The 17,211-nt window shown below is 41.8% G+C and overlaps 1 protein-coding gene across 2 annotated transcripts in view; it reads left to right on the top strand.

Annotated features, from left to right (window-relative positions):
* Positions 1-15,591: 15,591 nt before the first annotated feature.
* Positions 15,592-17,211, top strand: part of hdac5 (histone deacetylase 5) — a 204,508-nt gene continuing 202,888 nt past the window's right edge. For both annotated transcript variants that reach the window (XM_038778838.1, XM_038778839.1), the window contains exon 1: positions 15,592-15,742. In XM_038778838.1, the coding sequence (XP_038634766.1) occupies positions 15,592-15,742 (151 nt within the window). The remainder of the gene's footprint in view (positions 15,743-17,211) is intronic.

The following is a 17,211-nucleotide window of genomic DNA, read 5'->3' as shown; positions in this document are numbered from 1 at the left end:
TTCATACATGTATCTTAAGCCAGGGATGGTGCATGTCCTCAAGAAGAAAAGAGTGAAAATAATTAAGGCCGTATCTTGCAGCTGCGACTTTAAATCATTTGTTGGCCATTCCTAATTGCCCTTAAGAGGGCGATGGAAAGCTGCTTTCTTGAGTCACTGCAGACCATGTAGTGTAGGTACACCCACAGTGCTGTTAGCTTGGGAGTTCAGAATTTTGATGGAGTGATAGTGAAGGAATAACCATAAGGTTCCAAATCAGGATGGTAAGTGACTTGGAGGGGAACTTGCCGGTGTTCCCATGCATTTGTTGCCTTTGTCCTTGTAGGTGGTAGTCATGGGTTTGGAAGATGTTGCCAAAGGAACTTTGATGAGTTGCTGCAGTACATCTTCTATATGGTACACACGCTTCTACGGGGTGCTGTTGGTAGATGGGTGGCACGGTAGCACCGTGGTTATCACAGTTGCTTCACAGCGCCAGGGTTCCAGGTTCGATTCCCGGCTTGAGTAACTGTCTGTGCAGAGTCTGCATGTTCTCCCCTTGAAAATGAAAATCGCTTATTGTCACGAGTAGGCTTCAATGAAGTTACTGTGAAAAGCCCCTAGTCGCCACATTCCGGTGCCTGTCCGGGGAGGCTGGTACGGGAATCGAACCGTGCTGCTGGCCTGCTTGGTCTGCTTTAAAAGCCAGCAATTTAGCCAAGTGAGCTAAACCAGCCCCTGGTTTGCCCTTGTCTGCATGGGTTCCTCTGGGTTCTCCGCTTTCCTCCTACAAGTCCTGAAAGACATGCTGAATTCTCCCTTAGTATACACGAAGTGCCCCGGAGTGTGGCGACTAGGGGATTTTCATAGTAACTTAATTGCAGTAACTTCATTTCAGTATTAATGTAAGCCTACTTGTGACAATAATAAAGGTTATCATTATTATTTGAGGGAATGAATGTTTATGGTGATGGATGGTGTGCCAATCAAGCAGGCTGCTTTTTCCTAAATGCTGTTGCGTTTCTTGTATGAAAATGAAAATCACTTATTGTTACAAGTAGGCTTCAAATGAAGTTACTGTGAAAAGCCCCTAGTTGCCACATTCCGGCACCTGTTCGGGGAGGCTAGTACGGGAATTGAACCCGCGCTGCTGGCCTTGATCAGCTTTACAAGCCAGCTATTTAGCCCACTGTGCTAAACCAGTCCCTACAGTGTGTTGGAGCTGCACTCATCAAAGCAAGTAGATAGTCAATCACATGGGCTTGAGTTGAGCCTTCTAGATGACGGACACACTTGGGGTGTCTGGAGGTAGGTACCCACTTCAGAATTCCCAGAATCGTACTTGCTCTTGCAGCCACAGTATTTATATGACTGGTCTAGTTCAGTTTCTGATCACTGGTAACCCCTAAGATATTAGTGTTAGGGGGTTTCAGTGGTGATAATGAATGCCATTGAATGTCAAAGAGGGTTTGTTAGATTCTCTCTGTTTGGAGATTGTCAATGATTGGCTCTTGTGTGGGATAACGTTACTTGCCACTTATCAGCACAAACCTGAATGTTGTACAGGTCTTGCTGTCTATGGGCTCGTACGGCTTCAGTATCTGAGTAGTCATGAATGGTACTGAATAGTGTGCAATTGATGGAGGAAAGATTATTGATGCATCAGCAGAAGATGGTTGGGCCTAGGAAATTGCCCTGAGAAACTTTTGCAGCAGTGCCTGGACACAGATCTGCCAGATCTGATTGGCCTCCAACAACGATGACCACCATCCTTTGTGCTTGGTATGACTCTGGTGGAGAGTTTTCCTCCTGATTTGATTCTTATTGATTTTGGTTTTGCTAGGGCTCCTTGATGGTATACTTGGTCAAATTCTGCCTCAATGTCAAGGGCAGTCACTCTCACCTCATCGCTGCGGAGTACAGTTCTTTGTCCATGTTTAGATCAAGGCTGTTTTGAGGTCAGGAGCTGGGTGGCTTTGATAGAACCCAAACTGAGCATCATTGAACATGTTATTGCTATGTATGTGCCACTTGATAGCACTGTTGATGACATATTCTATCATTTTGCTGATGACCGGGAGGAGGGTGATGGGGTGGTAATTGGTCAGATTGGATTTGTCCTCCTTTTTGCTCACAGGACATACCTGGACAATTTTCTACATGACTGGGAGATGTCAGTATTATTTCTGTATTGGATTTACTTAACTTAGGGCCACGGCAAATTCTGGAGCACAAACTTCAGTACTACTGTCAGAATGTTATTAAGGCCCATAGACTTTGCAGTGTCCTGCGCCTTCAGTCGTTTCTTGATTTAAATTTTTAAAATTCCTTTCTCAGAATTACGAAGCCTTTGCACAGAGTGGACAGGGAACGCCCCGAATCAACCTCCTTGCTTGCTCCAAAAATAATTCAAATTGAATCCAATTCATGGTCCCCACAGGTGAAACATATTAGATGCAAACTGACAAGTACAGGCATTACACCTGATCTTGTGCTTGATCAGCCGTTTCCTGATATCGCGGGAGCGAATTAAATTGACTAAAGATTGGCATCTGTGATGCTTGGGACCTCTAGAAGGAATTGTGATGGATCATCTATTTGGCACTTCTGGGTGAAGGTGGCTGCAAATGCTTCAGTTGTGTCCTATTACTGATGTCCTGGGCTCCCCCGACTCTGCATACACCACACCCTTGTATGCTTCATCCGATGCCGGTGCTTGCGTAGTTACATTGTGTACCTTGTGTTGCCCTATTATGTATTTTATTTTATGTATTTTCTTTTATTAGTCAGTAAATAGGAGTCCTCTGTTGTCGAGATGCTCTAGGGACGAGTGTAGGGCCAGGGAAATGGTGTCTGCTGTGGACCGGTTGCAGCGGTATGCGAATTGCAATGGATCAAGGTGTTCTGGGAATATGGAGGTATTGTGCTTCATGATCAACCTCTCGCAACACTTCATTACGACTGAAGTCAGGGCCATCGGACGGTAGTCATTGAGGCATGTTGCCTGGTTCTTCTTTGGCACCGGTATGATGGTGGTCTTCTTAAAGCAGGTGGGGACCTCGGAGTGGAGTAGGGACAGGTTAAAGATGTCCGCGAACAAATCTGCCAGCTGGTCCGCGCATGCTCTGAGTGCACGACCAGGGATCCCATCCAGGCCCGCCGCCTTCCGAGGCTTCACTTTCAGGAAGGCCGATCTGATTTCGGGAGCTGTGATGGTGGGTATGGGTGAGTTATGGGCTGCTGGGGTACTCGACAACGGATTGTTGGTTTCCTGCTCGTACCGAGCATAGAATGCATTGAGTTCATCGGCGAGGGGTGCGCTGCTGCCGGAGATACTGCTCGGCTTCGCTTTGTAGCCCGTTATGTTGTTTAGGCCTTGCCACAACCGCCGAGAGTCTGTCTGTCACTTTAGCTTGATTTGGTATTCTCTCTTGGCATCTCGGATGGCTTTGCGAAGGTCGTAACTGGATTTCTTGTATAGGTAAGGGTCGTCTGACTTGAACGCCTCAGACCTGTCCTTCAGTAGGGAGTCAATCCCGTGATTGAGCCATGGTTTTCGGTTGGGGAACGTACGTACTGCTTTCTTTGGCACGCAGTCGTCCACACATTTGCTGATGAAGTCTGTGACAGTGGTGGCATACTCATTGAACTTGGTCGCTGAGTTCTTAAACCTGGACCAGTCCACTGTCTCTAAGCAGTCACATAGGAGTTCTTCTGTTTCCTCGGACCAGCACTGCACGACCTTCTTAGCTGGATTCTCCTGTTTGAGTTTCTGCATGTATGCCGGGAGAAGGAGCTCAGTCGTATGGTCTGATTTCCCAAAGTGCGGTCGGGGGATGGAACATTAGGCTCCCTTGATTTTTGAGTAGCAGTGGTCAAGAGTGTTGTCACCCCTGGTGGGACAGGAGATGTGCTGGTGGAATTTTGGCAGTACACTCTTGAGGTTGGCTTTGTTGAAGTCACCGGCCACGATGAACAGCGCCTCCGGGTGTTCTGTTTCGTAGTTGTTTATAACTGTGTACAGTTCATCCAGCGCCTTCCTCACTTCTGCCTGGAGTGGGATGTAGACCGCTGTGATAATAGCTGAAGTGAACTCATGTGGAAGATAGTATGGGCGGCACTTCACGGTCAGGTATTCCAGGTCTGGGGAGCAGTAGGTTGCCAGGGTCGCCACATCCAAGCACCAGGAGGAATTGAAGAGGAGGCACACCTCTCCACCCTTTGCTTTGCCTGATAGTGCAGTCCGCCCGGTGAATTGAGAAACCTTCAGGTTGTATGGCACAGTCTGGTGAGGCGGTGGAAAATCCAGATACCTTTTAAACAAGTTGAGCATTTCAGTTTTAACCACCAACTTAAGCAGTGAATTCCAGATGCCCACCACCTTCTGAGTGAAAAGGTTTTCCCTCATGTCCCCTCTAATCCTTCTGACAATCACCTTAATCTCCTGTAATTGACCCTTCAGCGAGATCCAACCCTAACCATCTGGGAAAAATGTGAGGTAATGCATTTGGGGAGGGCAAATAAAGCAAGGGAGTTCTCAATAAATGGAAAGGTATTGAGAGAAGTTAAGGAAGTGAGAGGCCTTTGGAGAGCATGTCCACAGGTCTTTGAAGGTGGCAGGTCAGGTGGACAAGGTGGTCAAGAAAGCCTATGGAATGCTTTGAATACAAAGGCAGGGATGTAATGATGGAACTGTATAAAACACTGGTTAGGCCACTGTTGTAATTTTGTGTCCAGTTCTGGCCACCACATTACATGAAGGACATAATTGTTCTGGAGAGAGTGTAGAAGAGATTTACAAGAATGCTGCCAGGGCTTGAAACTTGCAACAATGAGGAGATATTGCAGAGGCTAGGTTGTTTTCCTTCGAAAAGAGGAGGCTAAGGGGTGACCTAATTGAAGCATACAAAATTATGAAAGGTCCAGACAAAGTAGACCAGCAATACTTGTTTCTCCTTGTTGAAGGGTCAATTACAGGAGCCATAGATTCAAGGTGATTGGTGGAAGGATTAGAGGGGACATCAGGAAAAACCTTTTCACCCAGAAGGTGGTGGAATTCACTGCCTAAGTTGGTGGTTGAGGCTGAATTGCTCAACTTGTTTAAAAGGTACCTGGATCTGTATCTGAAGTGCTGTAAGCCCTGATCAGGTGTTGGAAAATCAGTTTGAAATGAGTGGCTAGTTTCTTCTCTCTTTTTTGGCTGGCGCAGATGTGATGGGCTGATTGGCCTCTTTCTGCATCGTAGCTGTTCTATGGAGGAGAATTTTGTTTAAAGGGCTGTGAATCCTTGGAAGTTTCTACCCAAGGGGTTTTGGAAACTCAGTCATTGAGTATGTTTAATGTAGAAATTTACAGATTTCTAAATCCCAATGACACAAAGGGATATATGGGGCTAGTGTGGGAATAAGATATTGAATTGGATGATCAGCCATGATCACTTTGAATGATAGAGCAGACATGATGGGCTGAATGGCCTATTCCTGCTCCTATGTTTCTATGAAGCGCTGGGTCTATTTTAATGCATTAAAGGTACTATATAAATGCAATATATTGGATTTTTGGAATAAGTATTAATTTTTTCTGTCTTGTAATTAGATTTGATTAAAGATTGAACCAGTCAAAATTGATAGTGGCTATCTAACCACATCATGTGCAAAGCTAATTTTACTGCCTTGCCAATATCTTGATGGGTTCCAGGTGAGACTGAATTGTATAGATAGTGAGTTAGCAAGTTAAACCAGACTGTGTTGGAGCAGGTGCTATGTGGGGATCAGGTCACTTTCAATAGGAAGGCAATAAGGAAACTTCAGACGTCTGTAACCTCTGCTTCTCACGCATCCTAACCACCAGTTCAAACCATAATTGGAAGAGGCCTGAAAGACTACATTTTTCATCCTGCTTCCATTGATTAGGGAATGGTAAATAGTGAAGAAGGATCAAAGCAGGGGAGAAATAATTTCAACAAAAGGGAAAATAATCAATATGTTGTGTGATCTGTGTACACTGCCTCTATTTGTCTGTTTTCTTGGGGAAGAGATGAACCGTTATTGGGGGAAAAAAAGAGATCCAATTCTCATGTTTGAAACTCATCTGCAATTGTGAGGAGCTGGGACATGAGAATTAAAATTGTTCAATTGATCAAGCAACATTATTAGTGACTGTGAACGGGGTTCCACGTTTTGGTGTTAAAGAAAATTGAGAGGGGAGTTGTAATTAAATATGAAATGTACAAATTCTCTTCTCTTTCCCTGACTTCACCTGCTCCCACCACAGGAATTAAAAACAAAACTGATGTCTTTTTGATTTTCTCCATTTTAACCTGCTTCACTTTTTTCCTCTACAGGTACTTGCTATTTGAGATCAGATCTCATTGGGAGCCATAGATTAACCTGCCAGAAGACGGCTATGTACAAAATATTGTTTGAAAATGGTGCTACTCAGTGTAGTAATCGTTGGGGGGTATGGAAGCCCAGTAGTTATCACTGTTGCTTCACAACTCCAGGGTCCCAGGTACAATTCCGGCCTTGGGTCACTATCTGTGCGGAGTCTGCACGTCCTCCCCATGTCTGTGTGGGTTTCTTACGGGTTCTCCGGTTTCCTCCCACAGTCCAAAGGTGTGCAGGTTAGGTGGATTGGCCATGCTAAATTGCCTAAAAAAATGTTTTTAAATGCATATCAACCGTTACAATTCCCTCCTCCACCCCCAATTTCTCGAGGCTTTTACTTTCTTACCGTCTTACATTGTTGTGCTGAGAACTGAAGAGACAAATTTAACGTTTGACCCTGAGTCACAGGCATTGAAATAATTTCTATGCTCACTATTGCAATTGTCCTGGGTTTTTCTGGGGAAGGTGAAAACACAGTTTGCCATCAGCTTTGCATACAGTTGCCCATAGGATTATTAACAGGTTGGCCAGCAGAGACTTTGTTTCTTCTGCCGTCATTTTGAATTTGGTGCCCTCTGCAGGTGATCTGTGGCATCTGTAATCATGGCAAGCAGCAAGAAAAGAATGCAACCAGTCAGATTGAAGAATTAATGACAGCAAAGCAGTAGTTAAATGTAGTAAATATAAATACGTATAACTTATCATGAAATAAAGATTAGAACATGCAAATTAGATGAAGAGAGATCCATAAAACAGGAAAACTTTTTAAAATTTAGTTTGAAATCTGCCACAGTTTTTCAAGAGCGAGGTTGTTCAGTAATTGTTACTTCCTACTCTCTTTAAAACTCAGTTATTTCTGATTGAACAAGCTCTCACTTTTTTTTGAACTTTTTCTAAAGCGAGAATAGTGGGTAATTTCCCCAAGTTTATGCTATGGCAGTGATCTCTGTACTGATTACATCAGTGAAGACTGCAACACCACAACCTGCAGAGGAGCAGTCACTGATTGCTATTTTTAAAGATTTCTGCATTCAACTGCGCGTCTATGAACACCAGACGGTGCTGTTAGTTTAATTCAATAATGATGTTGAGCATTCATTTAGTAGAGGAAAACCAGGACCATTAATTTTCAACAGTAAACAACCATTAAAACAACAAAACCTTAATTCTATGTAGTGACCAAAAGATTGGTCAAAGAGATTGGCTTTAAGGAGGACATGTGTCGGGGTTAAAGAGCAAATTCCTGATCATTAGGATAAGGTGCTTAAAGACATGTCTGTCTATGGTGGATGAAGAGCGAGGAAAGCTGCACAAGACACGGGACTAAGTGTGATGCAGTGTTTATGTGTTTGTGAGGGGGAGGGGACATGGTGCAATGCTATGGCTGATCACAAAGGTAAGGAGGGATGAGAGTGTGGGGAAGATCTGAAGTGGCCATCTAAAGATTGAAATAGTAAATTCTAGAGATGACAGAAATATGGACAAGGATATCAGTAGCAGATTTGATGAATTAAGGTTGGAGGTGTAAATATTTTTTGTGATGAAGAGCAGTGGTGAATAACTGAGCTGGGGATAGGACAGCATCCCATTGTTATAAGTACAGAAGGTATAGAGTTTGTGGCAGAGATGATAATGATGGCTTCAGTCTTCCCATTGTTGAACGAGAGGAAATTGAGGTTAATTTCAGATTAGAAGCTGGAGAAGCAGTTCAGGAGTGGAGAGAAGTGTAGGGATGGTGCAAGTACTTTTGTGGTCTCAGTGTATGTATGCAAATTGAACCTATGTCTTCAGATGCTGTCCACATATGGCAGCATCTCGATGAGGAAGAGATGAGGGATTCCTGAAGTGGCTTTGCAAGACTGTGAAGAAAATATATTTTAAGTTGGACAGTGTAGGTTGGGGAATTGTAGGTGAATGGTATGATTAGCTACTTTAGACAATCCAAAAGATTGAAATAGAAGAGGCGAGATTATGCATCATGATCACATCCACAGAGAATGTCATTTATGACTTTGGTTAGTTTAATGAACACCGAGGAAGTCCACACCAAGGAAGAATAACAAACTTTGGTTTATTTACAATTCCGTTACATACATCTTCCGGTAGATCCCTACTTGGTCTCTTCTCAATCAGTGCCTTACTGGCTGAACGTTTTGTACATTGTTGAATGAAGTTTCCCTGCCCCTCCGCAGGGGAGCTTGTGCTCTGCGAGAACCACGAGGAAGATAATCATTCCCACCCCGTAGGTCCCGTGCGGGATATTACAGTTAGAGTTCAGTGCTACAGGGGGGCCAGAACCCTGAAAGGAGGGATGAAATGAAATGAAAATCGCTTATTGTCACAAGTAGGCTTCAAATGAAGTTACTGTGAAAAGCCCCTAGTTGCCACATTTCGGCACCTGTTCGGGGAGGCTGATACGGGAATCGAACCGTGCTGCTGGCCTACCTTGGTCTGCTTTCAAAGCCAGCGATTTAGCCCTGTGCTAAACGAGTAGGATGTTGTCAGAGAGATTTGCATGCATCTGAGATGTGTCAAGATTTCAGAATTCTGGAGAGGAAATTGATGTTGAAAATTGAGCAGTAGTTTGTAATGACATAGCAGTGAGGAATAGCTTTTTTTTAAGGGAGAGTGATAAATGTTTTGGAAAGAAAGGTTACGGTCTTGTTGAAAAAGGGGCTATTTTCAATCATTGTTAGCCTTTGGGATAGAAAAGGAAGAAAAGGTGGGAATAAAGTTTGAATATGTAAGAGGTGGGTCTCTTCGATGAGATAGGAGAAACAATGATACAAAGTGGGAAAGAAACAGGCGATTTAGAGCTAAGATAGGGAGGGGCTTGAGAGGACACCTGGCTTGGTGGAGGGTGAGAAAGAAGTGTAATAGGAAACTGAATTGATACATGATATGTTTGTGGCAAATTACCAAGTTTTTTGCACTTACTAGATGTGAGATAGAGTATACAGAATAAAGGCATTTAAGGCAGCGATAATGGAGAAAAGATGTTGGGAGTTATATTTTATTTTTCTGACTGACCCTAGAGTAGTGGGTGATTTTGGTAAAGGGAAATGTGACTCCGTAGAACTTTATGTGGTCCAACACTGTGAATCATGCCCTAAAACTAATTACAATGTCTTTGGTGTGTGGGATATTCTAGATGGGAGGGGGTTAGGCCCATCATAATCAACATTTCACCAGTGGTATAAAAGTCAAATAAATTAATGGCATGATGTTTGCTTGATAGTATATGATCCTATGGCCAAAAGGTGCTTTGGGCAGCATTGTATTTAGCCAGGGAGTTGGAAGAAGAAGAGTATGGAGTGCATGGCTAGCAAATATCAAGACAAGGACAAAATTTGGGGATATCCTAGAAAAAGAGATGTGACGGGCTGTTCAACCTTTTCATTATATCTGAATATGTATATATTAAATTGATCTGTTAAGTCCTCTTTAAAATGAATAGATTTCATTATGGTGGAAGTTTATTTTGTAATATTGGGTTGACTAAACATGTTTTTCCATCTTCTGTGTTTTCAATTTTGAGGGGTAAAACAGTCTGGGAGTTGGCTTTACATGCAGCAATATTTAATTTAACTTTGGGCGCATGTAGGGCACATTGTCTGGTTTGATTTAGTGACTTGCGAGCAGTCAAATGAAAGCCCCAACAATTTTTGGGAACCTTTTAAAAAAAAAAAAAAAAAATTTAAACAACAGGGGACTTCAAACATCACAGCAGTGATGTTTTAGTGTTCGCAAAGAGCTTTTTAGTAAACACAACGGGACAGTGTAAAAAGGTGTTAATAACAGGGAGTAAAGCTATGTATAATTTTCCCTGCAGAAGAGGCATTTACTGCAGTTATTTGTAGTTCAATGTGGGTGTAGCACTGACAAAAATGATTGGATTCATGTCATCCACGTGCTGCCAGAAGGCACTTATTATAGTGTTTATACAAGTTCTTGAACAATACTTTTACAGTATTTTTCCACTTTGGAAATATTCTTAAGCTTTTTTTAGTTCAAGCTAATGCCACCCACTCTAATTAGTGGAATCACTGTTACGCAAGGTAGATACTAATGGAGGAGGCGCGCTATAATTTTATGTTGTATATAGTCTCAGGTGCACTTCAACAGCAGTGTGACTGAGGAGCTGTTGTTATGTTGTCTGCTTTCAGCAGTGTAAGATTGGGGAATACAAAACTCCACGTAGATCTGCTTGAATGCAGGAATCTTCTGCTGCTCTTCGGTGTCAACTTCCTGCAATTTATATGGATAGAAAACAGCTGACATAAAAGGCGGAAGCTTTCAGTTATTAAAATTTTTAGTTGTTACACAATATGGTGTCAGAGCTTCCAGGTGATCTTACTACCATTGTATGTTTATGTATTCCCCTGTACCTGTGTATCATAGTGTTCTATTGATGTCCTGTTAGTGCTCAAGAGAATAGAATACAATACTTAAACTAATATACAAGGGCATACTCTTAAAAAATTGACCAATAATTCTGTGCATCAACCTAGTCCCAAAAAGTAAGGGACAGAGAGTCATGTTCAGGGACACTTTGCTGCATGTGCCTCATCAACTTCAGTACAAACATTTCTATATTTTTGTTTCTTTTGGATTTACACACTTTGTTAATTTCAAAATTGTGTGCCCAAAATATTGCAAATATTAATTTACAATTGTAAGAAAAGGAACAAAACCTTTTAATAGAGATGCTTTTGACTGCCTGAAGCTGTTGTATTTCTCTGAGACCATCAGGCAGTCTACTAAAACTTACTAATGAATAAATGGAAGCTGTACTGACAATTTTAAAAAAATTAATTCATGGGATATGGGCATCACTAGCTAGGCCAGCATTCATTGCCCACCCCTAATTGATTGATTGATTTATTGTCACATGTACTGAAGTACAGTGAAAAGCAATTTTCTGCGGCCAAGGGAACGTACACCGTATTTACACAGTAGACAAAAAGAACAATCAACAAACTACATCAACAAATAATGATTGGCTACAGTGTGAAACAAGGGCCAAACAAAGCAAATACATGAGCAAGAGTTCTTGATTGATGGTGGTGTGCTGCTTCTTGAACTGCTGTAGTCCATGTCATGTAGGAATACACACAGTGCTGTCAGGAAAGGATTTCCAGGATTTTGACCCAGCGATAGTGAAGGAACAGCAATATAATTCTAAGTCAGGTTGGTGAATGACTTAGAGGAAAACTTGCAGGTGGTGGTGCTCCCATGCATCTGCCGCCCTGATCCTTCCAGACGGTAGAGTGGCGGATTTGGAAGGTTTTATCAAAGAGACTTGGTGAGTTGCAGCAGTGCATCTTGTCGATGGTACACACGGCTGCCACTGTGCTTCAGTGATGGAGGGAGTGAATGTCTGTTGTAGCATATGGGATGTCAACAAATGAATTTTTTTGTCTTGGATGATGCCCAGTTTCTTGAGTATTGTTGGAGCTGCACTCGTCCAACCAAGTGGTGAGTATTCTGTCACCTCTGACTTGTCCAATGTAGATGGTAGACAGGCTCTGGGGAATCAGGCGGTGAGTTACTCTAGCAAATTTCCCAACCTCTGACCGGCTTTTGTAGCCAAAGTATTTATGTGCCTGGTCCATTTCAGTTTCTAGTCAATGGTAACCCCTAGGATGTTGGTAGTAGGGAATTCAGCGTTGGTCATACCATTGAATGTCAAGGGAGATGGGTAGATTCTCTCTTGTTGGAGATGGTCATTGCCTGGCACTCGTGTAGTGCAAATGTTACTTGGTGCTTTTCAGTCAAGCCTGAGTGTTGTCCAAGTCTTGCTGTATATGAGTGTCGACTGCCTCCAAATCTGAGGAGTTGGGTATGATGTTGAACATGGTCCAAAAAAATCCCCCCTTTCTGACCTTGTTATGAACACAAGGTCATTGATGAAACAGCTGCAGATCGTTGGGCCTTGGACACAACACTGAGAAATGCCTTTTGTGATGTCCCAGGACTGAGCTGATTGACCTCCAACAACCACAACCATTTTCCTTTGTGCTGGGTATGACATTAACCAGTGGAGCATTTTCCCCGATTCCCATTTATTTCAGTCTTGCTAGCACTCTTTGATGCCTCAATCGGTCAAATGCTGCCTTGATGTCAAGGTTACAGAATGTGGTTGTATGCAATTCTGCCGCTGCTGCTGATAGCCCCCAGCGCCTCATGGATGCCCAGTTTTGAGCTGCTAGATCTGTTCAAACTCTATCCCATTTAGCAAAGTGGTGATTCCACACAACATGATGGTATCCTCAATGTAAATACGGACCCCGGAAGTGTAGAAGATTTTAGTTTAGACGGGCATCGACTGGTCGGCGCAGGCTTGGAGCACCAAATGGCCTGTTCCTGTGTACTTTACTTTTCTTTGTTCTTCTTTGTTCTTTGGGTTTCCCCTTCACCTGACTGTGTGCGGTCACTCCTACCAATACTGTCGTGGACAGATGCATCTGCGACAGCTAGATTGGTGAGGGTAAGATCATCTAGGTTTTTCCCTCTTGTTTGTTTCCTCACCACCTGCTGAGGACCCAGCCTAACATTCATGCCCTTTATGACCTGGCAAGAGGTGCTGCATTGCAACTCTTGGTGATGGACATTAAAGTCCCCCATACCGAATACATTCTGTGCCCTTGCAACTCCTCTAAGTGGTGTTCAACATGGGACAATATTGATTCATGAGTTGAGGTGGGGTGGAAGGTGGTAACCAGCAGCAGGTTTCCTTGGCCATGTTTGACCTGATGCCAAGAAACTTCATGGGGCCCAGAGTCAATGTTGAGGGTTCCCAGGTCAGCTCCCTTGTCACTGTGCTGCCACCTTTTGTGGGTCTATTTTGTCAATGGAATATGATATACCCAGGGATGGTGATGATGGTGTCTGGGACATTGTCTGTAAGGTATGAATCCATGAGTGTGACTATATCAGCCTCTTGCTTAATTGGTCTGCAGCACAAATCCCCAGATATTAGTATGGAAGGCTTTGCAGGGTTGATGGGGCAGAATGTCCTGTTGTCGTTTCCAGTGCCGAGGTCAATGCCGCGTGGTCCGTCCAGTTTCATTCCTTTTTTTCCTCCAGATTTTGGAGCGTTTTGATACAACTGAATAACTTGCTAGGCTATTTCGTTGGACATTTAAATGCCACCCACATTGCTATGGGTCTGGAGTCACATGTAAGCAAGACCAGGAATGGCAGATTTCCTTCCCTAAAGGACATTAATGAACCATAGAATCAACAGTGCAGAAGGAGGCCATTCAGCCCATCGGATCTGCACCGACCCTTGGAAAGAGCAGCCTTCACCGTATCACTGTAACCCTACCTAACCTTTTTGGACATGAAGGGGCAATTTAGCAAGGCCAATCCACCTAACCTTCACATCGTTGGACTGTGGGAGGAAACCGGAGCACCCGGAGGAAACCCACGCAGACACTGGGAGAATGTGCAAACTCCACACAGAGAGTGACCCAAGCCGGGAATTGAACCTGGGACCCTGGAGCTGTGAAGCAACTGTGCTAACCCTTGAATTTTTATGACAATCGACAATGTTTTGTGGTCACCATAAGATTTTTTTGATGAGATATACTTAATGAATCCTAAACAAATGCACAGTCATTAAATTTAGATTGGTAGAATCAAGCAAGGAAATATTAAATACCCAATTGCATATTTAGACAGAAGGTTAATTACATTGTAGTTCGATGGTTAAATTAATTCGAGATTTTTGAAAAGAATGCTGCAAGAAGTGCACACATTGAATCAGCAGCGTTTCTTTTAATTGTGATATATAACTATCTTTATCCTTCAAATGCTTAGAAAAAATGTCTTATGTTTTATGGTTAATGCTATATAATAGATGTTTAAGTAATTTAAATGTTTTCAAATAAAGAGACTTGTGCAATAGGATGGATACAGATTTTCACCCTAAAGAACACTTGTCTTGACAATCGTAATATATCTGAGCTAAATCCATGGGCATGCAAATTGGTCCTCAGTTCTCATTCTTGTGAGTTTGACAGTTTTTCACTTTTATGAAAACCACAAAATAAATCTATAGTCTTGCGACTCATTTTAAACTGTCATGAGATATGGACATTAAATTGAACCCCCCCCCCCCCCCCCCCCACTATGGAATACTTCCTGTTCACAGCGTGATATGCAAAACCTTGTCACAAATTGTGAGGTCTAAAAGAATCATTGGGCGAGATTCTCCGGTTCCCCCAGTCGCATGTTTCTCGGCTGCGCACCATTTGCTGGCGGCAGGATTCTATCTTTCCACCAGTTGGCAACGGGATTTCCCATTGTAACCACCCCATGCTGCCATAAAACCTGCTGACGGGTGTGCGTGGCCAGTGGGAAAATTGAATCGCAATTCCGGCCATTATTTCGGAAAGACGATTTGAATCTGATTGATTTTAAAAGAATGTGTATTTGATGGTTTACAAATGATAAACAGTATAATGTCATAAATGACTTTTTAAAAAAAATCTTTTTGAAAGCTTTGGGGTTGTATGGGCATTTGAGAGTTTTCTGCTCTGTTACGATTCCTGTACCTGCTTTGTTATCTCATTGCATTTGAGCTGAATATACAGTAGCAATTAGTTACTCTTGGCAACAACATTCATGGAGTTAAAATGTGCACGAGCTAGGAAATGATATTTTAAAGCTGCTGATTGGTTGTCTATGTTTGTATGAAGGTTCCTCGTTCCCAGAGCTTGCATGACCTATTTATAGTTGGCTCCTCCCATTGTTCTATTTCAGTCTGCTTCAGGCTGTATTATTGTTGACTTGTATGTAAATGTGCTAGCTTTTATTGCAGTAGGCAGCTTGTAAGGTTGCTTGCTCTCAGTGCCAGTGACAGGATTAATATTTTCCGACTGAACTGTGCCTGTCAGTGTATTTAAGGTTGCTATTCGGTAAAGGACTTTCCCTATCTAGCCACAAAGTTGCATGGTGTGTGACTTATCTCTTGCTAAAAGGAAGATGACTGAATGTTTGCTGTAGCGGTTGGATTGAAAATCCCAACGTTAATTAAGGATGTTTGTTCCACTGTGCATTTCACCAGGCTTGACTGTGTTAAAAAGGAACTGGGGAATTTTATACACTGCTTTCAGCAGCAGCATTTAAAGGATAAGACAATACTCAACAGCTTAGAAGTTGAAAAAACATTGTTTGTAAAAGAAGACTTGAAAATTATTCAGTGTTTGATGACTTTGTCATGTTACTGAAGCCCAAAGTGCCTGGACTAAAAAAGATGTTACAGACTATTTATGAAACTGAATCGTGTTTCTCCTCAGATGGTGTATCTGGACGAGAGCAGCCCCTAGAATTGTTGCCACAAAGTCGGATGCACACTATGCCAACCTCAGGTAAGCAGAATGATTCACTTGGTAATGTCTCCAGCATGTGCAAAATACTTTGAATGCAGTTTTTAAAAAATATATTAAACTGAGTTGTGTTAATGATCCTGGCTTCTTTTGTATATAAAGGTTTTTACATTATGAAATATATAATAACTTCTATGAATAGCTCCTTGAGTATTTATGAATACTTTTGTTACTTGATGTTGCTTGCAACTGTTGATTGGTTTCTTTTTAATAGATGCATTGCAAAAGATTGTTGCTTATTGTGTCCAGCAACCTCAGTATTGGTGTGATTTTTAAATAGTTCTAACCTTAAATTTTTGAACGTGGCTATTTCTGGAACCTGTTTATTCAGCACGTGGTAGTTATCTGTCAGCGCTAGATAGCTATGTGATACCATACTTATTTTTGAGGTATGCCAAAGCTAAGAATATTGAGATATTTTTAGCTATGGAAACTTAAGCTTCTTAATGTTGCCAGTAGAGCTTTAATAGTTTAAAACAAATAGTTGGTTAATCCACCTTCCATCATTTTAATTTACTGTAGTTATGTTTAGCATGTTAAATGGGTTGTCTTATGTTTTTCAGACTTAAAACATAGTGTCAAGGGTAATAATTCAAGACACCATATAGGATTGTAACAAGCAGGGCCATAATAGCTAGGGTTACTATGTTGATATTCTACATTTAGTATCATGTCAGAACACTGAAAATGTGTAGCGCCTCCCCCTTCCCCCATATTCTAGGAAGGTTGAAAATGTCTGATTGGGAAGCTTTACTCAGATTAAATCTGTACGTCATCATGAAGTTCAGAGTGCAATCTTACTTTATGCTTTCGGGAGAAACTACATTTCCTGTTAACACTATTATTACTTGAGTCAACATTATTTTCTTTAATGGCACATAAGGATAATATGAAATAAACCACTTTTACTGTTTCCTATCCTTAAACAAATAAGTGATTTCATTTACTGTTCTCTTTGTTTTTAATTGGAGGGATTTTTAACTATATGTTGGCTTGCTGTAGTTTTGATTGTTCTAAGTGGTACTTCTATTATTACAGATTTTTTTCCCATTTGTTTATAATGGACACATAATTTAAAACTGCTAAGTAAACAAAATCCAAGTTTTGAATGCACTCGAGTATTGTGTTGCTTTTAAAAGCAGATAACATTTTTCAGTCACCACAGAGGTCTAAGGAAAACATCAGAGTTTCAAAAATGTGAACCAAACATTTAATCTAAGTACTAATTAAGAAAAATTACCAAAATGCTTCTTTAATTACTCAATTCGACTGAATATAAATTGTAGCATGTGACACAGTCAGTGCAAACTAAAGACTATTTGAATTTCCTAACATGACTATAGTATAAATTATCTAAATGTTGTTGCAAGGTCATTTCACTTCTCTGTTCATTAACAGTACGAGAAGCTTGTTCAAACGTCTATCACCTCTTTTTTCACTCGGAATTTATT

Source organism: Scyliorhinus canicula, chromosome 19 (genome assembly GCF_902713615.1).
Source record: "Scyliorhinus canicula chromosome 19, sScyCan1.1, whole genome shotgun sequence".
Taxonomy (NCBI): Eukaryota; Metazoa; Chordata; class Chondrichthyes; order Carcharhiniformes; family Scyliorhinidae; genus Scyliorhinus; species Scyliorhinus canicula.
The sequence above is the reverse complement of the archived record's forward strand: the minus strand, read 5'-3'. Positions and strand labels throughout refer to the sequence as shown.